Below are 24,984 nucleotides of genomic sequence, written 5' to 3'. Positions count from 1 at the left end.
AATCATAAACTTGTAGGGGTGGTTAGATTCAATAATCTGTATCCTAATGGGTTCTCCAAGTTGTATTGGCACTAAGGAAGTGGACCACTCTCTCATTTATCTCTGGACCTAGAACTCTGTAATACACTCTGTAACTATAACTCTGACAGGTATGGTCCAGAATAATTATTTTTTTGAAATAAAATAGATCAGGTTATCCACCTCAGGAAGTCGTCTTGATTTCCTGGGCTAGATGAGAAGTCACTCCTCTATGTCCTCATGATACCTCCCCATACACTAGGGCAAGCTATTGTGGGACTATAGACAGTGACATCCCTAAAGACAGAGATTATACTTTCTCTGCCTGTTGTGGATACAGATTAGGTCATCAGTAAATATTTATATAGTTTTATGTCCTGGGATATGTGAGGGAAAAGACAGATAAGTTCCTTCCTTTCGTGGAAATTAAATTCAGCAATAGAGAAAGTGGCATGTTCTATTGCTGCCAATAGGTCTGACAAGATGAGCACTAAGTATGAAGGAGATGATTGAGCTTGGGCATATGGAAATCATCTACAGAATGAATAAATGAAATTGGACTTTATTGGTTGGTGCTTTATTTAAAAAATCAACTCAACTAGAAAAGGCTGCTTGTCTAATTTCTCTGATACCCACCCAAACTTAGCTGAGGGATTCCCTGTAGACAGTAGTGCAAACAACCTTCTCAGAGCTGTCTTGTTAAGAATGCAGAGCGAGGCACCCACTGGGATGGTTGCTGCCAGTCAAAAGCAACTCCAGCTCAGACTGGAGGGAGGCTTCCTGCCTGTTCTTCAAAATAAAGTTTTAGACATCACTACTAAAGAGAGACCAAACGAAGGTGGAAAAAGTATGTCTGAAATTGGAATAAAAACTTTCCACTGACATCAGTTTGGCACAGCTGTCCTGGGTCAAAGAGCATAGGAACACTCGCCGTTTCTGTGACCTCTCCCTAGAGCAAAGTGTTACACTTTTGGATTTTCTCTATTCTCCAGTGTAAGGTGGTGACAGACTCAATTTGGTTTGGTTTGGTTCTCAAACTTTGGTGGGCAGAGGAATCCCCCCTGGATGACTTGTGAAATTCCGATGGCTGGACTCTGTCCCAGAGTTTCTGTTAGTGGCCAGGGTGGAACCGGAGAAATTCTATTTCCCACAAACACCCCCATGCTGCTACTGCGGCTGCTTCTGTCCCAGGACCACCCCTCAGCAACTTCTGTTCTAGATTATACACACTTCCCGAGAGCAGGGATAGCATCCCTCTTGCCACTTGGCTTGGAAGAAGGAGTACTCAGTATATTTTTATAAATGAATGGATTAAACAAGCCCTTGAACTTGGCTATCAAAACCTTTAGGCTTGACTTTGGTGGATCCCACAGGGCTCAAGAATGGAATGAGTGAGGTAATGATGAAAGTAAGAAAGTGATGGACTACCATGTTGAATATTTAATGATCTGCTTCTTTAGCCACTTCCTAAAGACCTGATTTGCTTCTCCTGTTGCCTTTAAACTTCCCGGCAGCCCCTCCACTAAGGTAGGACCCTATTCAGATCTTTGGGTGGCAAAGTGGCTGCCTTACTCCATTTTCTGTTGCTATAACAAAATACCTGTGACTGGGTATTCTGTAAAGAATAAAAGCTTATTTGGCGTACAGTTCTGGAAACTGAGAAGTCCAAGAGCATAGTACTGCTGTCTGTTTAACATCTGGTGAGGGTCTTCCTTGGTGGATCATACCATGGCAGAGGACATCACGTGGAGAGACAGAGCCAAACCTGCCTTTATAAAACCCACTTTCAAGATAACCCATTAATCTATTCATTAGATCAGAGCCCTCAGGTCCTAAGCACATTTAATACTTCACCTGAGTTTGGGTGAGGATGTTCAAGCAGTGTCCATCTTTGGACTCCTGCTTGAACCATTTCCAATTATGGGCTTCCTTCCACAGTCTATGAAACAGCTTCCATTAATTCAGTGAGGGGGATTTTACGCACCTCTTTAGGCAGAGGGACCCAGTGACACAAATGATTAAAAGTGAAACATCTTTCTGGGTTTTATTAAGCCCTGGATAAAGCAAGTCCTTTCTCCCTACACTCCAGAGTTAGAGGAAATGAGGCGGGGATCTTGGCACATGGCTGTTGAGAGATGGAATTAGTTAAGCCTCAGTCAAAGTGAAATGAATGTCGGTGGCCACATCCCATCGAGCAAGCACACACATCTTTTGGTTAGAAGGACTGCACCCTTGCCCTGCACAGAGCAGCCTTTCACAGCCTGCTGGGAGGCAAAGGAAATGGAAAGTCCCACAGCGTCCTGAGCCCCTCTCTGTTTCAGGAGGGTGACTCTGCTTCCTTTGATTTTCACAAGCTCAGGGACCATGCCGGTCTTTTGCACAGAAGTTGAGTCCTGGGAGAGATACTCAGTTTTTGAGCCAGCAGCTGCAGACAGGATGGCCCATGTTGCCCCAGGAGGGAAGAAGCCCTGTGTGTGCTGACCCCCTACCCAGGCTGGTGCCTGGGTTGGCCAGAGAATGAGCTGGTGGATCCCCTCCAGAGCCTCCCTGGTCTGTAGCCCCAAAGCAGAGCAAGGGCTTAGCGGGGGCTTTTCTGAGAAGCTGCTGAGCTCAGACCCTGTGGCTCTACATTCCTGCATGATGAGGGAGGGATTCCAGTGTTTACTTTGAACAATGTTTTCCTGTGTCTGAATGGACCGGGGTGTTAAATTCTTCCAGATTTCTGGCTCCACGCGTTACAACTTCGAAGGGACAGGAACAGGTTTACGGCAGTTGGCAAGGGAGCGAAAGCGGGGTCCGTCTGGGCACCCTCTGCTTCTAGAATTTCCACTCTGGGGATGGAGAAGAGACGGGTCAGGGCAGGGCTCTGTGCTTCTCCACGCCTGGGAGGGGTTTGTTTGTGGTCTGGATTCGCAGAGCTCTGTGCCTTTCACATTTCCCACCCTAGAGGGCAAAATTTAGCTTTTTTTTTCCCCCTCTTTTGAAAGGCATCCGGGAATGAGAACAAGCTTGAGTGTTGAAGGTCAGGGCTTGCAGTATTTTCTCAGTTAGTATAAACCCAGAAGTTGGGCTCATAAGGAATTCATTTGGTGGGATGTTAGGAAACTTTAGTGCATTCCAGTACATGGAGCCTTGCTGTGCAAGGAGTTTTTTTGTTTTTTTTTTTTCTTCTTTTTTTTTTTCCGACTGAGTATTGAACTCAGGCGTGCTTTACGACTGAGCTACATCCAGCCCTTTTTATTTATTTATTTATTTATTTTATTTTGAGACAAGGTCTCTCTAAATTGTTGAGGCTGGCCTTGAACTTGCAGTCCTCTTGCCTCAGCCTCCTGAGTCAGTCACTGAGTCACTGGAATTACAGGTGTGTGTGTCACCACAGCCTGCAAGGAGGTTTCAGGGAGAAGCCAGAGGTTAGTGTTAGATGGGAGACAGGGTGTAGCAAACCCCAACCCTTATTCTTCTCCAGGAGGAAACAGAGGTATAGAAAGGCAGAGTAACTTGGGGCTAGAATGTTGCCCCGGAAGGACCTAATGTAGGAAGTCAGATCTTTCAGAACGATGCAATACAAGGAACCTGGTATGGTAACTGTCACTGGAGGAGGTCTGAAGAGTTCCTGGAGAGGGGACCCCAACTCAGGATGAATGGGATTCTTGACAAACACCTCAGAAAGTTCTTGAGAACCATCGTAGAAACAGATTTAAGGATGTGTCAGAGACACAGAGTTATTTAGGAAATCTGATATATATATATATATATATATATATATATATTCTAGGGAAAACGTGGGCCATCTTGAGAGCTAGAGGGCCATTTTGGGGGTCCCAGGCTCTTCTTTTAATGAAAACATGGTGCGGGGTGGGTATGGGAAGGAATGCGAGGATGATATCATTCTGGTAATGACGAGATGGTTAATGGTTGTCGTGGCCACTCTCAAGATCCTTGCACGAAACGTAGGAAAGTACCCTAATATTACAGGTTTCTTAAATATCGTATTTCTCTTTGCTTAATCTTTTTATGATATAATTATTTTATTAGGGTAATTCACACTATGCAAGGTAATTTTCATAAGTGGATGGATTTACAGTGACTCTAAGATTTACGGATGTCCCAGAAGTTTAGGAGTGACCGGCCTGGGAGAGAGAGAGAACTGGTTTGGGGAGTGACAGGCCTGGGGAGAAGTGTACGTGGAACTTGAGCATCAGGCTTTCAATCTCAACTTGGGTTTCCTTATCCTTCTTTTTGTTTCCTTTCTACCTATTTTTAATTTTTTTTTTCTATCCTACCTCAGTTACCTGAATTGACTGCCAACTCAGAAGGAGATGACCACACAATCACTCCGGGCCATCAGGGACGTCCTTCATAGAGAACTTTAGGAAGACCAAGAGGATCAATTCAAAGATAAAGGTTCTGCTCAGGCCCATCATGCATAATCAAGTCATGCACCATCAACAATTTCTTCATTCTTATGTTCTGGGAGGATGTTTTGGTTCAGGGAAAATTCTAGTGGTACTCTGTGAATGACGTTGGACGGTGGCCCCGTGGATCCTTGGCGAATCTCCAATCTCCAAGCAGGTGCCTGGCAACCTCTTGACCAGAGCAGCTCCAAGCCAATAGGGCACAAGGCAGATAATAACCCTGAAACTCATTCCATTCTAGACTCTTGGACCCTGAAAACCCACCTCTGAGATCCTTCTGTGGTTATGGGGTGCATGCTTATGTATATGGCACATAATAGGCAGGAAAGGAAGATTGGTGGCAATCTTCGTGGCTTCAGGGCTCAGCTAGAGGTCAAATGACATTTATGTAGTGGTGTTGGATAAAAGAATCCTGTGATAGGACTTGGCGTTTTTTTTTCTTTTTTTTTTTTTTTTTTTGAGGTACCAAGGATTGAACTCAGAACCTCACTCATGCTAGGCAAGTGCTTTACCTCTTGTAACATCTCAAACTCATTTTATTTTGAGACTAGGGTCTGTCTCAGTTGTGAAGCTGGTCTCTAAGTTGTGATCCTCCATCCTCAGACTCCTCCTGAGTTGCTAGGATTACAGGTGTCTACCACCAGGTCTGGAAGTCCGGGTATTTTGATCTAATTACTTTCACAAAGACATTTTTACTTGGTCTTCAGAATTTTTTTTTTTTTTTAGAGAGAGAGAGAGAATTTTTAAAAAATATTTATTTATGTTTTTAGTTTTTTCGGCGGGCACAACATCTTTGTTTGTATGTGGTGCTGAGGATCGAATCCAGGTCGCACGCATGCCAGGCGAGCGCGCTACCACTTGAGCCACATCCCCAGTCCCTTCAGAAAAATTTTTTTTTAAAAACCCACTAAAATTTAAGTTATCTGTATCCATCAAGCAATGTGAGACAAGCATCATAACTTTACATCTGGGCCTCTTCATGCCTTATTCTATCCTAGTGAAATTTTACCTGCTGCTGCCAGAACAAGAAGCCCTTCTCTTCCTCAGTCTCATAGGTGGGATTTTTCCTTGGACAGGTTGGGCCTTGTATGGTTATTTCTTGCTGTGTAACAAATTACCCCTTTGGGGGTAATTATTTGCTTAAATAAATATTTTTATCTTACAGTTTCTGTGGGTCAGAAATCTGGGTGTGTCTTTACTGTCTGCCCTGTCTCAGCATCTCTTCATGAGGTTCCAGTCATAATTTTTTTCTGGGGCTGTGGTCTCATCAGAAGGCTCAATAAGAGGGGAATCCTCTTCCAAAATATTAACATCATGATGATGGACAAGACAAAGTTCCTCATGGGCTGTTGAATCAAGGGCTTCCATTCTTTGCTGACTCTTGATTAGAAATCTCCCTCTGTTCCTTGCCACATGGGCCTCTCCATGAGGCAGCTTGTAATATGGCAGCTGGTGTCCTTCCGAATGGATAAGAGACAGAGGAAATGTGTGAGAGAGCCCTCAAGATGGAAATCAACACTTTTGTAACCTAACCTCAGTGGTGACATCCCCTCATTTTGACTATATTCTGTTTGTTAGAAGTGAAAGGTACTAGATACAGCTCATACTCAAGGGGAGGGGATTCCATAAGGGTACAAATAGCAGGAGCTGAGATCATTGTGAGCTATCTTGCAGTCTGCCTATCACGGGTCTTATGAGGCCTGTTGCTTATGAACTCCTTTAGCTTGTGGACCCTGTAACCTAACAGGTCTGATAAACCATGTGTTATAAGGGGTGGAGAGAATGAGTTCCTTGTTTACCCATATTCTTTCTGCAAGGTGGGTTCCTTTGTTGGCTTAGCATCCCAGAGGAACACATAATTCTGATTTTCTAAACTAGTTATTTATATTCAACCTCCATCCCATCTCACCTCCACCCTAAGAAAAGCAGGGGGAGCCCAAGACACCACCAACACCAGCCACTCCCCGTCTGTGGACACTGTCACTGTCTCAATAACTTAACATTTCTGCTCTCTCTGGAGTTCATCTGGTTTTTACCCTGGAAAGCAATGTTATTTATCTTTCTTGTTACCAAAACAAACCCCGGTTATAAATCAAAGAACAACAATTTATACCAATAGTTCAGAGTTCTTGGACCTCATTACAAACTAATAATTATAAAGTACTTTATGGATCACATTAGTTGAATCACAGTATATCCCATGAGGCGGGATGTTGCCATCTTGAATACGAAAAAATGGAGGTTCAGCATGATTAAGGAACTTGCTCAAGATTCCACATAAAGAGGTGAAGCTGGAGGCTAAAACTAGTTTTCCTGACTTCAAATTCTTTGCTCCACCCCGCATCCCCTTTAACATTGTTTGCATACCTAAGTCTCCTGATTATTTTCAGTAGGAATCTGGCGAGATTTCTTGGCCCAGTTTTGCTCATTAAGTCATTCTAGACCAAGGCTTCAGTGATCTGAGAGGAGAAATAGAACTCAGCTGGGAAGAGGGATGTCAAAATTTGGGAGGATTGCCTGGAGATGGCACAGAGTAGACACAGTTGCTGACCTTGGAGACTTAAGTGTGTATGTGTGTGTGTTTATTCACATGCATGTGCACACTTTTAGATATACATGTATGTGTGTGTTTTATAGATTTTCTCATGCCAGGGACTATGTGAGTGTCCTAATCAACCTGTGTATGTGTGTGTGTGTGTGTGTGTGTGTGTCTTTGTGTATGTGTGTGTGTGTGTGTGTGTGTGTGTCTGTGTGTCTGTGTGTATGTACCCATATGTGACTGCAAGTGGACACAGATGCCTCAGACTTGCCTGGCAAGTTATCCACATATATTTTCTATGTGGCTAGCAGTTAAGTTCTGTTGTATATTATATATATGTGTGTGTGTGTGTGTGTGTGTGTATATATATATATATTTGTGCTTAGATTCATGTGAAACTAATAACTAAAGATTTATCCCCAATTTTGAGTGACCTTTTTATTGACCTCTAGGAAAAGGGCCATTGTTATTTTTCACTTTTAATTATAGGCCACAGTTTTCTATATATTCAGCTGGGTTCAGGGATGAACTCCATGAAGTATTTTTTGGTGAGCAGATGGTATACCTTAAACATCTTGGAACTTTTTTTTTTAAGAGAGAGTGAGAGAGGAGAGAGAGAGAGAGAGAGAGAGAGAGAGAGAGAGAGAGAGAGAGAGAGAGAGAGAGAGAGAATTTTTAATATTTATTTATTTTTTAGTACTCGGCGGACACAACATCTTTGTTGATATGTGGTGCTGAGGATCGAACCCGGGCCACACGCATGCCAGGCGAGCAAGCTACCGCTTGAGCCACATCCCCAGCCCAACATCTTGGAACTTAAAAAGTAGTGTGGATGGGATAGAATGTGTGATGTGGGGATGGCAGTATGGCAGCAGCTATGTTGAAGGGTCCCCAAAGCATGTCTTCTAATTACCCATTGATCTAGTCTCTTTGCTGATTTTCAACTTAGAGGCTCATTTTTGGTGAGATGAGTTTTTGTTCCTAATTTCTCAGGCCTGATCATTGGACCTCATTGTTTTAGCATCGTGGAAGGGAAGACATCACCATCCTGCATATTAATGATGCAGTTAACTGCCCAACCAAGAGGCTCTTACCTTGTGCCTCAGCCCTGTGCTCAGTGCCTTATGTGAATTACCTTATTAAATCTTCGTGACAATCCAAGGACAGTTCCTCTTACTGCCTCTGTTTTATAGGTAAGAATCTGGAGCTTATGAAGTGTAAGTATCTTATTCTGGGTCAAATAGCTAAGTCCTTGTCCTGAATGTGTGCTCATAATTTTATGCTGTGCTTTATTTAAAATGAGTGTTTAATAGGCACTTCACTATTTGGGGAACTTTGGATAACTTTTATTAAAGTCCATATACAATTATTTATACACATATGTATTACACACACACACACACACACGTGTGTATATATATATATATATATATCAGTGAGGAGAGATCTGGTTTTCCTGCTGCTCTGGCTCCCAAAGACTAAGCATATACTGGAGAAAGGACATCCATACAACACACCCCATAAAGGGCCTTTTCCTGGATTTTAGAAGTATTTGATGCATCCTTCCACCATGCCAAGGAGATACATTAAAACCTTTATTGTTTCATTGGATTTCTGACTCAACAAAAACTCCTTTTGTCAGAACTTAAAAATTTCCTGGCATGTTACCCACACATATTTTCTATGTGGCTAGCAGTTATGTTCTGTTGTATATTATTTATGTATATTTGCGCTTAGAAAGATTCATGTGAAACTAATAACTAAAGATTTATCCCCAATTTATTTATCCCTTTTTATTGACCTGTAGGAAAAAAGGGCCATTGTTATTTTTCACTTTTAATTGTAGGACACGATTCTCTATATATTCAGCTGTCCTTTGTCCCCCTAACTCTTCATCTTAGTGTTCCATTCCATTCCATTTCTGCCAGTTTACCCTCCTCATTGTATGTTTCTCAGAAACCTAGTAAAATGAGCTGCACCAGACACTTGAAAGAGCTACCATCTGGGAGAAGTGAGGAAGAGAGTTCAGAACAAGGTAAGCAAGCCTGGTCTTAGGTTCTGACTGTAGTCAGTCCTTACTATGGACAAATATGGGCCAAAGACCCACTGGAACTTAAAGATCTCACTCCTGAGCCTTAAGAAATAACTTAAGGAAAGAGAAAGATATATAAAATAAATAACCCTGCCAGGCGAGGTAGAGAACAGATACTTGGGAATACAGAGTAGGATGTGGATAGTTCCACTTGGAGGGTCTTTGGGGCCCATATTTGTTCACAGTGAGGACTGACTACAGTCAGAACCTAAGTTCCACTTGGAGAGGCCTCCTAGAATAAGGATCACTGGACTGGTCCTGGAAGCAGATAGAAGAAGAGTATAGTGTTCCGGCCTTGGGTGTAAATTGATTAGGATCACAAGGGAAGAAGACACAGACTATGTGGAAAGGCCATTATATCCATGATAGCATAGAGCATACCCCGTGTGATTCATTTGGTAGTAGTGATGAGAAGGGCTGCAAGACATATTGGACCACTGGACATAATGGACGTTTGGAGAGAAGTGGAGTAGAGATGGAATTAGAATTTGGTTCATTTAGTCTCCCTGAGGACTTTCCCATATTGGATAGGGCTTCATTTTACCTTTCAATGAAACCTGACTTCTGGAGGGTGAAATTAACGTCGTGTCTCCAAGCTCTGGAATTGTTGCTGTTTACTGTGATGCGCCCCGTGCTTCACAGGTGGCATCTAATTCAGTTTTCACAATAATCCTGCCAAGGAGGTGTTGTCATTCCCATTTTACAGATGTGCAAAAATAAGGCTCAGAGAGAGAGAGAGAGAGAGAGAGAGAGAGAGAGAGGAGAGAGAGAGAGAGAGAGAGAGAGAGAGGAGAGAGAGAGAGCACAAGTGCAGGTGATTTGTTCACTCTGAAGCAGTAAGGAGCAGTGCTAAGATCTGAACCCAGGCGTTTTCATTTGCCACATTTGTTCATTATATTTTTAGGATAATGTGCTCCCTTTTTCTGTTTGGCTATTGTCAAGTTAGCTGTCGCCGGTTTTCACTGGGTCCTATACAAGTGTGGAGCTGCTGGATAGTTGGATTTCTCACGATTCTTGGAGATTCCAGGGATAGTTTCCTGTGGCAATTGCAATGACATCTTATCTCGTAAATTTTATCCCAGTGCCTGGAAACAGAACAGTGAAAATAATGGATGAGAGGCCTGCTCTCACACTTACCTTCTGGTTGTTTAGAAGAATATAAACTAATGAATAAGTCATAAGAAATGTTGGGCAGGGATAGTATTATGCAGAGAACTAAAACAGAAGAGGGATGGTGGCTGGTTGCTACATTAGGTAGTCAGGAAAGGCCTCACGGAGAAGGTGACACTGAGGCTGAATCCTGACTTCTAGGAAGGAACTTATAGGAAGGGAGATGAGGGAGGTCTTGATGTTGGTTTTCCCTTAAAAAGGAGGATGGACAAGAACATTAATTGGGAGCAAAAGGGAGAAGCAGGTGAGAGGAGGTTTGAAATAGTTGCTTAGAGAATGGGGAATTGAAAAGAGTAGGAAAGGGGAACTATTAGGATGGACCAGCCATGTTGGGTGGCTTTAAGGTAGATGAGCAAAAGCATAGAATAATAGAGAAAAGGATTTTGCACTTAGACCCCCTGAGTGTAAGTCCTGATTTCTGTCACTCGGTAGTTGAAAAGACCATTTAATGTCCTACATAGGCTATCTAGTTTCCTTGCCTGTGAAATGGGAATAAAATAGTACCTAATGCACTTGAATTTTGTGGGGGTTAAATTGGATAATAGAGATAAGAGGCTTAGAAAGTGCCCAGCACATGGTTCACAGTGTAGAATCACCAGCGATCAACATTTCACGTGAGAACATCAGCACAGTGATGTTTGTCTCCTGCCATGTTTAGTGACTCAGGTGGTGAGCAGGTCAAGGGAGGTTAAGACTAGAGGTGTGCATGGATGAAGAAGCCACGGCTGACAGGTGTAAATGGTGTAAAGGAAACCAGTGTGCCATGAACTAAAGTTGTCAGTGAGTGTGGAGTGGTGGCCAGGGGTCAGGAGCTGCCAGCAGGTAGTCGGTAAAGATGTTTGTGCAGTTCAATGGCATGAGCTTCAAAGGAGGAGGAGAGAAAGAAAATGTTCTGAGAATGGCAGTGGGAATAAGAAGGTCAAATACTTGCCTCCAGTCCCAGAAACTTGTGCATTACTGGAGGGAAATAATAAAAAAGCAGTCACTCAGTACTCCTTTGAGTGGCCTGTAGGGAACATAACGTTGTGGGGCCAGGAGGGAGGAGGACACATCCTTTGGTAGTGATCTTATGAAGAATTCATGGCAGAGAGTCCTATAAATATAAGTGGGGTGCTGGTGAGGAGGACATCTCCAAATATAAGCTTCAGTTTTTCAGATTTTAAATGCATTTAAACTTGATCCATTTACTGGAGACTTTTTACATCCTTTGATCCTTGATGATTTTCTTAACATAGATGTGATAAATGCTTTTTATAATAGCATCGTTTTTACTCTCTTCTGAGAGCTTAGGACACATTTCCTTCCTGAAAGGGTCAGGGAATGTTTCTCTGGGTGGCTGGACCATGGTCTGGGTTTTGGAGCACATGGAGCACCTTAGAAGTAAGGAGTGCAAAATGAATCCAGGATATAAGCAACAGTCTGTGTCAAGGAGTAAAGACACAAGATCTTGGTGCGATAGGGAATGGTGAGTGTTCAGAGTGTTGGGTGTGTATGTGTGTGTTTGTATACATATGCATCTGTACATGCACACATTTATATGTGTGCATGCATGTGTACACATGTATGGCTATAAATGCTCATTTATGTATGTGCATGGAGCATATGTGCACACACATGCCATAACATGGGCAAGTATGCACAGGTGTGTGTACATGCATATATGTGCACATTTGTATGTGTGTTGTGTGCATGCTTGTGAATGTGTGCATGTGTACATGTGTTAGAGAGGCATGTGTGTCTAGGTGTTTATGTGTGTAAAGGTGGCAGAGTAATGGTACTAGGAGCCCAGATTGGGGAACTTTTCTGGAACTAGATTTTGAAGGGTTTGGTACCCCAAAATGAAAGGCTTTTCATTTTATCTTTCCAGAGATAGGAAATGAATTTTGAACAGAAATGTGAGGTGATCAGATCTTGTTGAGTTGCTTTTCTCTGCTTAGAATGTCACCCCTGGTTAGTGTTTGGCACACAAGGAGCAATCAGTAGGTATTTGCTGAATAAATGAATGAATATATTAATAAAATGTGTATTTTGATAATTGTCAGATGGAGGATGAACTGGAAGGAAAGAAAGTAGAGGTAGGAAGATGTGTGGAGAATGGGACCTGAATTGGAGGTATAAGAGGGAAGGAGGAGTTGAGGTTCCCCTTGATGGTCAGGATGATGGTGAGGCCAGGCACAGACGCAGGACACGAAGACAGAGGAGATGTTTGTGGAATTACGATGTGATTCCAATCTTCCCATTGCTCAGTGAACAACAGCAAAAAAAGGCCCACATTCATCAACTGACACAGTCAATGAGTTGCTGTTTTTTATTCTCTTGGTTCCCTGAGACAAATTATTGGCGTTCCAAAATCTGTGGTACTCTTTATCTTGCACAATGCTGGAGAAACCTTGCAAACTTTGGGAGACCTTTTCTAGACTTGCTTTCTTGATAGAAAATATGGGACACAAATTTCTTTTTTGAAAGCAGTTTTACTGAGATACAACTGATATAGAGGAACCCGCACATTTAATGTTTGCAATCTGATGAGTCTGGATATGTATATACATTTATGACGGTATCACCCCAACAAAGGTGATAAACATAACATCAGAAGAGATTAGGTGCATTCAGTGTGGTATGGCCATAGACAAAGGTGATAAACATATTCACCACTCTGTGTGTGTGTGTGTGTGTGTGTGTGTAATTGGCAATTAAACCAAGGAACACTCTGTCACTAAACTACATCCCCAGCACTTCTAAATTTTTATTTTGAGTCAGGGTATTGTTAAGTTGCCCAGACTGACCTGAATTTGGGATCCTCCTGCCTCAGTCTCCAGAATAGCTGGAATTACAGGTGTGCACCACTGTATCCAGCTTCCACCACGTCTGTAGTTTCCTGTGTTCCTTTATTTTAAGCACAAGATCTACCCTCAAATTCTTAAAAACACAGTATTGTTTTGCTAACTATTGGCACAATGTTGTACTAAAGATCTCTAGAACGTATTCACCTTGCATAACTAAAACTTTATTCACAATGGACAATTCCCCATTTCTCTTTCCCCAACAGTTCTTGGCAACCACCATTCCATTTTCTGTTTCTATGAGTTTGACTCCTTGAGTTTGAGTTTGATTGCTTTGGACACCACAGATACAATATCATACAATATTTGTTCTTCTGAAGACTGGCTTATTTCACTAATCATGATGAATCTGCCAATTTCTCGATGGTTCAGGGTCCTCATTAAGAACAACTATAACTTTTATTTGATATGAGAATAACTGGAATGGCCTCAGTTATTACTGGGAGATGTGACGTTGTGGCCTCTTCACTAAATGATTCATGCCCATTGTGTTTTCATCATAAATTGGTCTGCTTAACTTGATTCTTTGGTTCATTTAGCAGTCACCCAATATCTTGCCAGATGATACTTCAATTGGTTGGGATATTTTGAACCTAATTGCTTGGAGAGCATTGTTGGGGGCCTTCACTTTGTTCCTATGTCTTGAGCTCTAGACATCCGGCCTTGAAAGTCCAGAGAGAGTTTTTTTTCATGGTTGCTTCCTTACCATCACACTGTGAGGCATCCAATCTTCCCATTAATCTCACACATGCATTACGGTAGGTGAGGTGCTTCTTTGGCAATTTCCTGTCCCCAGTAAATCTTAGCTACATGGAGCAGATTCTTTTTGACCTCTTTCTTGGCCCTTCCATGACTGGAATGGCTTTTACCATAATTCTTGTACCTGAAGTCTATCTCATTTGGTGTTAGGAGACAGCTTGCTTGGAGCTACTGTTTTAGTTTCTGTTCTTATTGTTAGTGGGCTACACTGCAATAAGTATTAGATCTCGGAGCTACTACATAAGAACTCTAGAGACCACAGTGGCAAATATCTTACCTACTCTTTGCCCATGCAGATAAGGCAGAAGGGAAGGGACAATGCTCCCCTCACCAACTAGAGAGGAAATGGCATTGTTAGCACTGAGACCTTTCGTAGACTAGAAACTTCCAGCAGCCAACATTTTCTGAGCACCTTGCTATAGAGAGGTTTATAAGAAACATAAGGACATCAGCTAGTTCTTTTTTTTAAATTTTTTTTCTAATTTGTTATATATGACAGCAGAATCATTACAATTCATATTACATATCTGTATTTTAAAAGATATTGCTCATGATTTATAATGGCTAAACATGGAAGCACTTTAAAATCTCCAAATGGAGGCATGATTAATAATGATCCATTCCCTTGATGGATTATTAAGCAGCCTCTAAAATATGACGAGGAATCTTTTAACAACAGGAGAAAACACAGTAAAATAATAGTAGAGCAAAAATGATAAGTCAGTATGTATTTTGGTGACGATAGCCATGTAAGAATTGGGTGAGTTGATCATTGTGTGATGGTCTTGGGATTGTGATCTCTTTTTTTTTTTGAAATTGATCTTTTCAAACTTTTTACAATGTTTATATATATATGATTTCCATTAAGAGAACACAGAAATACTGAGAAACGTTGAAGTACATTTCATCATGAGAGTATATGAAAAAAAAAATGACCATCACCAACACAGCACATGCCTTGAATTGCTTTTCCAGGAATGGTGATCATACGCTCTACCTCCTCCTCCTTCTTTTCTAGTGACTGTGGTGGTGGGAAGGAATATGGTACCTGCTGATGGGCATAGAGTTTATACACACAAGGTAACCAACCTTCTTCACTTCATCTTCCAACTCTAACTGTGCTGAGGACCCATCCACAAACTTGCCTTCCTTTGCTTCATCCTCAAATGATGCATCTTCCCTATGTTTATTTTCCATTTTGCAAATAGATTTAGGGTGACAATTATTGCCAGGTGTGAATGAAGAGCATTCATGACAGAGTACAGTCAAATGCTCTAATTTTTAGCATGAAAATTTATTTTGATTGTGGTTCAACTGTGTACAGTTTACCTCAGATGATCTGGAACTTTGATTTTAATCAAAATTTGGAGTCTCCTGTGAACCAAGTTTTAGGTGCAATGTGTGATACAGGTATTTTCTCACATTCTGACATGAACTGGGATACACATGGGCTATTGAGGACAAGCTGTCAATATGCTGATGGAATAATTGAATCATAAGGAAAGCAACTACTTCAGTACTTTGCTTCTAGGAAGTCTCAGATGCAAGTCACTCTCTTAAAAGCAAACACTGGTGTGGATTTCGAGTGTTTTGAACATTTTAAAAGGAGGTAGCCCAGGTCATTGATTGAGACCAGTCCTGGGAAATGCCTGGCTATTTCCCTCGTGTGTTCTCTAGGTTCACAATGTCCCCATTGTTCCAGTGGAGCAGGACTTCCTTCTTCTGATTGATTAGACATTGTGTGGCCACACATTTTCATGGTCTCATTGCTCACGAGCCAGCTGTCAGGCATAGAGAGGTCTCTGGGCACAAATTGCTTAAATCTTTTCATGTTTGGTTTCCTGAACGTGAGGTTGTAGGGCTATTTCTTGCAGCCTGTTTCTCCATATCTTTCCTATTTGTCTAGCTAATCAATCCACACAATTCTAACCTAAGAATATCCATGGAAGGAAAGGCTGGAAAACTCTCCTCTGTTAAGAGTGTTTGGCTCATTCTGGAAATTTCATTTTAAGATTTGGCACCCGATCTTTGGGTAATATGGCCACACCTGTGTTTGGGGTTTAATGGCACCGAATGGGTCTCCATATTACATTTTAAAATAGGAACTTAATATTTATTATCGAATAGTGCTTGAGTAAACATAAAATTCAGATTCAGAGTTGTACCTTATAGGTATCTAATGTATCCAATGCTGCTTCCTATAGTGAATTTCTAAGGTACTGATCCATTCAACATTGTAGTTCATGTGCAGAAAACATGCCATTTGGAAGCAGCCTCAATTATCTGCTTATGGGAAGAAGAATGCAAATCTTGAATGAAAAAGCATTTTGTTCCGTGTTTGGGAACATTGAGGCTGACTTTTAAACACAGTCCATCACTCCCCCTGTTCTTTAAGACTCAGCACAATCATTCTTTTTCTTCTTGAATTTACTTCTTTACATCCATCTCTATCCAGTCTGTGTTAGGAAACTGATGGTCTTCCTCATGGGGCTGTGAACTCCTTGAGCATCGTCTCATTTCTCTTTGTGTCTCCAGGGACTGGCACATGGAGATGATGCTCAGTCCCAGAGTGGCTGATGGGATATGTTTTGGCCTCTGTACCGGAATTTCCCTGCTTTTATTTCTGATGACATGATGCCATAGATGAATTTTGTTTGCTTCATGGGAAACCTACTTTGTGGACCCTTAAAAAAGGTCTGACCCCAAAGCAAGAGGTGAGTGTGGAGGCTCCACAGTAGGTTTGGGTGAGAAGCATGGTTTGACGCTCAGTATAAATTTGCTGAGTGTGTGCATGCATGCATGAATGAATGAATGCCACACGGCCAAAGACACTTGAACTCTGTTCCCACTGTAGGCAAATAAAACACTCTCAAACTACGTGCATAATTGTTAGGAAAAAGCATTTGGATAATGTTTGGAAACATTATACAAAATAGTACATCCCCTCTTACCCACCATAAATGGTAGTGTTATGCCAGGTCTGTGTTAGAAGATGGGCAATTCTGATTAGATTCCCATCTCTCCACCCTAGATGTGGCTAAAGATAGTTGCTCCCCCCCCCCAAAAGAGGCATGATATATAGTAGAACTTTCTGACAACTATCAAAGTGGCCCACCATTTGCAACTTGATTTTTTAAGATAATATAGTAATGGACTTGTTTTTTCTCTGAGTGTGTATGTATTTGGGAAAAGACAGTAGTGAGCAAGGGAAGGTTGCTAGCACATTGTCAAATGGGAGAGGAGCAGAGAATGCTGCTTATTTCCTGAGAGGCCAAATTACCTCTCCCCACCATCCCCTCCCCTTAATCTTCTCAATTGGTCTGGGATTTCCAATGCTTTTGAGCATGGGTGTTACTATAGGCACATCCAAGATTATCTTGTGTATTCCCCCTCTGGAGCCCATGAGATAGTGGTGTGTGTGTGTGTGTGTGTGTGTGTGTGTGTGTGTGCGCGGGCCCATGAGATAGGGGCAAGGTAAAGAAGTGGAGAGAGTAATAATAAAGTGTGTGAGGGGAAATTGGTCAGATATACACTCAGTGTTTTCCCCAGGCATGAAATACAGGGAGTCTGTCCTTTTAAAGTGGGGCATGCAGACTCCAGGCTTCCTGCTAGCTCACTCTAGCTGGAAATCAGCCTGAAAACCACACTCTGCACTTCTTTGATTCATGCCCAGGGACATTTCTCTAGATCTCAGAGATAAGCTTTCCAAGACACTCCTGGCCTTAATGGCAGCTTCCTCTTTAGCCAAAAATAAACAAGGAGTGGCCAGAGGGCAGAAAAGGAAACAGAGGGTAGGGGAGGAAATGATGGAAGGTTGAAGAGGATAAAATGCAGAGGCGAAAAGAGATTTAGCATTAGGTTCCTGTTTCAGAAAATGTGTGTTAGGATAGCTGTGTGTGTGTGTGTGTGGGGGGAGTAAAAGATGAGACACAAGCAAGATAAGTCACCCGAAGACTGGAGTGGAGAAGAAATTTTAAAAGGCTGGACAGAGGAAAAATAGGTCTAGTTTCCACTGATTTTTTTGCAACTGGAGCTCTAGGACCTTGTGTTGGCTTGTTGTTCTGAGTATGGACAGTTTTGTGGGGACTCTCACACTGATTTCAGAGGAGATGAATTAGGGAAGACCCAGCTATTCACTAAGTAACTTTGTCCTTCTCTCCTTTTTGTGTCTGAACATCCTCTGAGGCTTGTAATTTCTTTGCAAGGGGCTGGAGAAAAGCTTTGCTTCAGAGCCCACAGAAATGGTTCATGAATTTCTAGTCCCATGAGATGCCTTGCCTAATGAATGAATAAATGAATGAATGAATGAATGACGATTCACAAGTCAAACGAGGTCCAAAGATGCTTGCATATTCCTTCTGCCTTTGGAGAGTTATGGAACAGATTAACATGTTGTAGGCTCTGAGGATACTACTTGAAAGGTATTTGTTGAACAGAACATTTTTTTCAAACTTGACTGAGGATATACAATCTTGCACAGTTTAGATTATCTGAATGGTGACTCCCAGGCTAAATAATCTATATGACTGTATGGGTGGCCCTTGCCATGAGCCTTTCTTTTTTTCTTTCCCTTTAAACAATACTTATTCGCTTGAGAGCCTCCTGCATTCCATGGGAATACAAAAGATAACATCTTGCCCATCATGAGTATGCAAATGGCACTATTTTCACAGCATTAATAGGGCAAAAAGTCCGAGTTGGGTTGACTTATGCCAATGCACTCATCCATCAATCCTGCCTGGAACCCACAAAATCCTTTTGAAAGATGGTTTCCTGAGATAAGGCTGCAGCTTGTGGCTACAGACAGAATGAGATCATTAGTTTTGCATGTGAATCTCATCCACAGCCACAGTGTCCTCAGCTCTCTGCTTTGAGCCTTGGTTCTTCTCTTCCTTTGATCTAAGTCAATTCCGGTTGGCAGGTGTTAGTGGTGGAAATGCTTGATGACCATTTTACTATTTTATTTTCAGGGTATCAGGTATTGAACCCTGAGGTGCGCTACCACTGAGCTACATCCTCACCCATTTTTATTGTATTCTTAATACTGAGAACAGGGGCTTATTAAATTGCTGAGATTGGCCTCAAACCTAATCCTCCTGCCTCTGCCCCAAAATCATTGGGTTTATAGGCATGTACCATCAGGCCCAGCTTCAATGGCCCTTTAAAATGTTCAAAATGTTCAAAGGCCACTGAGATGCAGTACTGAATACATACATACACACACACACACACACACACACACACACTCACAATGATTCTTGAATGAAAGTCTGTGTCTTAGAACTGTAAAGGAACTATAAAGATCTTCTGGATCTGTTTCCTGTCTTTAAGTCATTAGTAATAATACCTTATAAATCTTCAATGTTTTCATTTTAGACTCTAGAACATTAATTTCCTAGCTTTGCTGCACATTGGAATCACCCGGGAAGCTTATATTTAAATTTTTGATTAACATAGATTAATCCTATATTTAAATGGGGTTCAGTGTGATATTTGAATACATGAATATAAGTGTGCATTGATCAAATCAAACATCTCTTTATCCATCCTCCTCCCCCTTGCCATTCTGAGAAGCTTTTAATTCCAATGCCTGAACTACATCCCATTCCAATCAAATCACAACATCTGGAGTGGGAGTTTGCATTTGTATTCTTTAAAGAACCCCAGTAATCCCGATGTGCAGAAAGTCCAGGTTGCACTGGTTTAGAAGCACTTTAGTTTCCAGACATTTTATTACAACAACTATGTATCCCTGAGAAGAGCAAGACAGGAATTCATTCTCATCCTTATAGTAACCGAGGTCCTAACAGGTTAAGAAACATGATCAAGATCACAAGAGTAGGTCAGGTTCCAGGTAAGGGTTCCTTCTTTGAATGATCCTAAGTCAAGCACAGCATGTCAGATTAAATTCTGAAAATGATGGGATGAGAGACTCGGTGGGAACTTGGAGGAGTTGGTCCACTGGATTGAACATGGACCTTCACGTCTGTAGGAGAAACAAGAAGGTCACTTCGGTGTGGCCTCTTGCCCCTCCCATCAATGCTCTTTCTGTCTGGAGACTGGTTTGCAGTTCATTTATAGGGAGTCAAAATAGAACCTTTGTGCTGGTGCTGAAGGAAATTAGAAAAAGCCACAGCTTGTCTTCTGACTTAATGTCAAATATTTATCTCCTGCTGGTTTTAAACAAACAAGTCCTCCTCATGCATGTTGACGGTCTCAAACACTCTACCCATTCGTTGTCTCTAGTTTCTCAGCCTCAGCAACAGCAAGTATGAGAGAAATATTCTATTCTATAGAATTGTGCTAGCAGTCACATCAGCCTGCTTCTGCAGGGGCCCAATGAGATGCAGTGAGACGCACTGGGTCGAACATACACATACTGGTGTTGGGTAGCATTCACTAATGACTGGGAATCCTGATGCTTCAGTCTCATTAACCAGAGACTTAGAAGGAAGGATGGAAAGTATTATCCAAAAATCTCCCGAATACCACCACACGTTTCCATCATCAGACATGATTCAAAAGTCCTATGGGTAGAAGAAGTACAAATTCTAACAGCTCTAACATGGGAGATAACTTATAAGTCCTCTTTCATTAGAGATGAAAAGTAACAGGCTGGGTGACCACTTGGATGACATGCTTTATGTTAGAAGGGGACCTGATGACCTTAGTTCTAATCCTAAGGTAGGTCTTAAAAGGAGAAATATACTGCTTTAAATTTCATTTTAAAAAAATATTCCACAAAAATCTTTCCAGATTAAGAGGATTATGTGGACATTATTTCTTCCTTAGCCTCAGAAAAATGATATCATGAATTCGTTTGAAAATGGACTGTTGTAGAAAATTGCTACTGAGACTCATAGCAGAGAGTCTGCTGCATCTAAATAAGTTTAACAAAAGTCGGCTTGTATTTTTCTTTTTAGTATGAACAGATCTCCAGAATGCTATCCTATGGTTGGGTATGTTTAAAAGTTGTTGAAATTTGTGAATAATTAAACTTATAAAAATAGTGGTATTTAAGGTTACCCTTGTGACATGCTCACTCTCATTCCACAAATGTTCCTTGATAAGGAGAAAAAAAGACATGGGAAACTTGAGAATTGCTTACACATGAACACATCACCCTCCTGGATGCTGCAGCTGAAAGAAATGTTTAGAACTATTGCTTGGTCTAGGCGAGGGCTACTCAGTATGGTCCATGGACCACAGCATCACCATCATTTGGGGAATTAGTTGAAGAAGCAAATTCTCAGGTCCTCAAAACAGACCTATTGAATCAGAATCTCTAGGGGTGGGACCCAGGTATCTTTTTAGAAGCTCTCCAGTTTGATTGCTAAAATTTGAGAAATACTGCCCTAGACCAATGCTTCTCAAAAGTGTGGTTTACAGTAGCACCAACATCTCCTGGGAACTTAGTAGAAACCACTGCGACCCTTTTTCACAGAGTTTTGGCAGGTGAGAGTGGAAATACTCCACAGCCCTTTTAAATGTGTAAAGGCCACAGAGATGGAAAAACTGAATATATCGAATAATAAATTCTTGGGTAACAGCACGTGTCTCAAAACTGGAAAAGAACTAAAAACATGTCCCGTTTCCTGTCTAGGCAGTTAATAATACAACCCTACAGGTCTCCAGTGTTTGTTTTTGTTTCTGTTTTTCCCCCTCCCCCCTTTTGGTTTAGTGGTGGTTGTCCTGCAATCAGCCACCCTGAGGGTGGGCCTTGCATTCTGTGCTTTAACGAGTCCTCCAGTTAGACATGCTGACCATAGTTCTCATCACCATCTGCATGACCACAGAGACCCTTAACGCTTCCCTATTTCAGCCTGTTCTTGGGGCCCTTGTAGCTGACTCTCCTGGTTGCTGCCATCTTTGCCACACCCTAATCCCAATCCTAGGCTGGGTGTGTAGGTAGAGAGTGGAACTTTGCACACTTGCAGGGACATGGCCACATGCAGAGTCTGGTAGAATAGATGGTATGGCTTTGAATCTCTCTCTATGAATCAACCTCCACACAAACCCCAGCACTCACACCATAGCACTAGGAGTCCATAAGGCAGAGTACCTGCAGAAGAGGGTCAGGGCAACCTAAGGAGTTTGAGCAAGGCCATGCCTTTTGGGCCTCACCTCCCTCCAGTTGGAAGGAAAGCATATCCTTTTCTCTGAAGGTGGACTCAGCTTAGCTTCTTGCAGAGACCATAGGGCTTGGGATTCTAAGGGTGGCTACTTATTGTGTTCTTAGGTTAGTTTGAGGAAGCCCTGGCTGAAAGTATGTTTCCCCAAAGCTACATGGACCTACATTATGAGGAATGCTAACGGACCAGGAAGAGAGGAAAAATGTGACAAAGTTAAAAACAGAAGAAGGAAAGGTGGAGATAAGAAAAGGCAGGGCTCTGTGGATGGCCTCTCTTGTTATTGCTGGTAGGGGTCAGACTCTGTGCATGGGATGTGAAGGGGCTGCTCCTCAGTTTGCTCCAGGGGTTTGGTTTTGCCTCTGCCAGAGCCATACAACTATGCTAACCTGCAAGATCTTTGCTTCAAGGACACAAGAATGAACAGTCAAGTCTGTGCTTGGAAATTTTGTTGGGACTTTTCTAGTGAAAGGCGATGTCACACATCTTGCCTTCCTCCACAGAGGAACAGAGGACTCTCAGAGGAAGATGGAACCCTTCGGTGGCACATTCTTTACTGACAGATCTGTCCCTGGAGAAGCTCCAGCTTCCGAATGTCACAGAGGCAGGCTGGAAAGAACTGTACATAGTAATTCCCACAAGGGCTACATCCCAAGATACCCATGAGTGCCTGAAACAGTGGCTAGTAGCAAACCCTATACATAGTGTGTTTTTTCTATAGTACATACCTATGACAACGTCTACTTCATAAATTAGGTACACTAAGAGACTAATGACAATAACAATAAAATAGATCTAAAACAATATATCATTAAAAACTTAGTTAAAACTTATGAATTATTTGTTTCTGGAATTATCTATGAAATATTTTTGGGTAATTGAAGGTGAAACTGAAGATAAGGGGGTCTACTATAATCTGTGTCTTCTCTTGATTATCCCCATTTATAGCATTTTTAACCGAATTTAGGTTGGAGATGGCAAGATGAAGGTTTCTCGCTAGTCCTTCTCAAATTCCTATTGAAATGACAGAAGAGGAAGGAAATTACACACCATTGGGGTGAACAGGGAAAGGCGGCAGCTACAGGAAATAAATTGGAAGCATTCCTGGTAGATAGAGTTAGGTTGCAAATAAAGGAAGGAAAGACTGACCTGTCCATAATTCGGTATCTGCAAAGGAACTGCAAAAACTGATGGGCAGCCTTTCCCATCCCACCCCAAACATCCAGAACTTCTGTGCAGCAGCTCTGGTGAAGAGCTTATTATTTTTTAGGATATGTCACTTGTTCCAAGTCCTTAAAATATATTATAGTTGGCTCTTTGTAGCATTGAGTTCCACATCTTTAGATTCACATAATTGTGAATACAAAATATAGTCAGCATGATCCAAAGTGCATGTATGAAGACACAAATTGGTGTCAACATACTTTATAGACAACAGAGATATAAAAAATTGTGCTGTATATGTGTAATAAGAGTTGTAATGCATTCCGCTGTCATTTATTTTCAAAAAAGGTGTGTGTTTACTGACATGAATAGATTATTTTCATGTCATTACTCTCAAACTATCTATAGCAGAAACATATTTACATAGCATTTACATTGTATTTGGTATTAAAAGTAATCTAAAGACGATTTAAAGCATATGGGAGGATGTGTATAGAGCGTATGCAAATTCTATGCTATTTTATATGTGGAATTTCAGCAATTGCAGATTCACTGTGGGAAGTCCTGAAATCAATAAATACCCCACAAAGACCAAGGGCTGGCTGACTTTATTTAGTCCTTACCCTAACCTTATATTAACCATTTTTATTTGGTGAAAAAAAATAAATGTTGAAGGGCTTAAATAATTTGAGGTTAGATAAATATTTGAAAGCGAGCCTGCCTACCTGACTTCAAGTCTCTTGTTCTTTAGTATTTCCACTATTCTTTAACTGAAATACTGTATAGAATATCCTTCTGTCCCCCACTTTGGATTGGATTTTATTCCTGTGGAATATAAGGGCAGGCACGATAGGGAAGAGTTCAAGGTTTGGCTCCTCTATGCTCAATACTTTGAATAATTGTATATGACTGCCTCTAAATAGCCTGCATTTCTCTTTGCTGGTAGGACCCACAGAAAACATCGGACTTCCTAAGAAACTGCTTGATAAAAATGATCCTTGGCCAGCTTATGTCACCTATATATGCCCAGTGGTAAAAAGACTCATTGAGAAAAGCAAAACTAGAGAATTGGAATACAGGAAGACTTTCGGGGAAAGTCAACAGGCATCACGGCTGAACAAGCCTTCCAGCATCCTCCAGATGGGAGGGAGAATAAAGTCCTTCAAGTCCTCTGAAGAAGCTGTGTTCAAGGATATGCTATCAGAGACTATGTTATCAATGTTGGCAACTTACTCTTTTTTGGATGCTACTGTTGCCCCAGAACCCACGTATTTACAAAAGGATTCCAGAGAATGTCCCACCGCAAACTATAACAAGATCATTTTCCCCCGCAAACCTATGATGAGGATGCTTCCATACAGCTCACTACCGGCCAGCAAGGAGAAATAGGCAAATGGTTAGCTAGGTGTCCTTGCAGCCATCCCCTAAGAATGTACAGCAATTAAGCTCCATTGGCCACAAAGTACACTCTGTCCTTTAACTTTGAACTTGCTCGGGTTCATGCAGAGGTTGGCGGAGAGAAACCACATCAGAATGTGGGCTGTTGAGTTGGGTGGGTAGCCCTGCTCGGGTTCATGCAGAGGTTGGCGGAGAGAAACCACATCAGAATGTGGGCTGTTGAGTTGGGTGGGTAGCCCTGCTGCAGCTCTGCAGCCTGTGGATTTGGGCAGTTCCACCACAGATGCTGAGGACCTACCTGTAGGTACATCAGTCAGGACCAGGCAGGTGATCACAGAGATCACACCAGTTATTTTTTTACCAGAGATAATATTATGAAGAATTATCAACTAGGAAAATGCAAAAGGCGTAAAGATAATCTGAAGAGATCCAAGGAGGGTAACCCCTGCAGGAAGCT

General features: G+C 41.7%; 1 protein-coding gene across 1 annotated transcript; it reads left to right on the top strand.

The window, feature by feature from the left end:
- The first annotated feature begins 2,709 nt into the window (after positions 1-2,709).
- On the top strand, positions 2,710-24,692 carry Cdrt4 (CMT1A duplicated region transcript 4). Its single transcript, XM_078041100.1, has 2 exons — positions 2,710-2,812; positions 24,076-24,692. The coding sequence occupies exons 1-2, from the start codon at positions 2,710-2,712 to the stop codon at positions 24,516-24,518; spliced, it is 546 nt and encodes a 181-aa protein (XP_077897226.1). The 3' UTR covers positions 24,519-24,692.
- Positions 24,693-24,984: the final 292 nt, after the last annotated feature.

Source organism: Ictidomys tridecemlineatus, chromosome 3, assembly GCF_052094955.1.
Source record: "Ictidomys tridecemlineatus isolate mIctTri1 chromosome 3, mIctTri1.hap1, whole genome shotgun sequence".
Classification (NCBI taxonomy): domain Eukaryota; kingdom Metazoa; phylum Chordata; class Mammalia; order Rodentia; family Sciuridae; genus Ictidomys; species Ictidomys tridecemlineatus.
The sequence above is the reverse complement of the archived record's forward strand: the minus strand, read 5'-3'. Positions and strand labels throughout refer to the sequence as shown.

Coding starts and splice junctions, on each gene's coding strand:
- Cdrt4 (XM_078041100.1), top strand. CDS start 2,710: ATGGACCGGGGTGTTAAATTCTTCCAGATTTCTGGCTCCACGCGTTAC. Junction 2,813..24,075: donor GGCAAGGGAGCGAAAGCGGG/GTCCGTCTGGGC, acceptor CTTTGCTGGTAG/GACCCACAGAAAACATCGGA.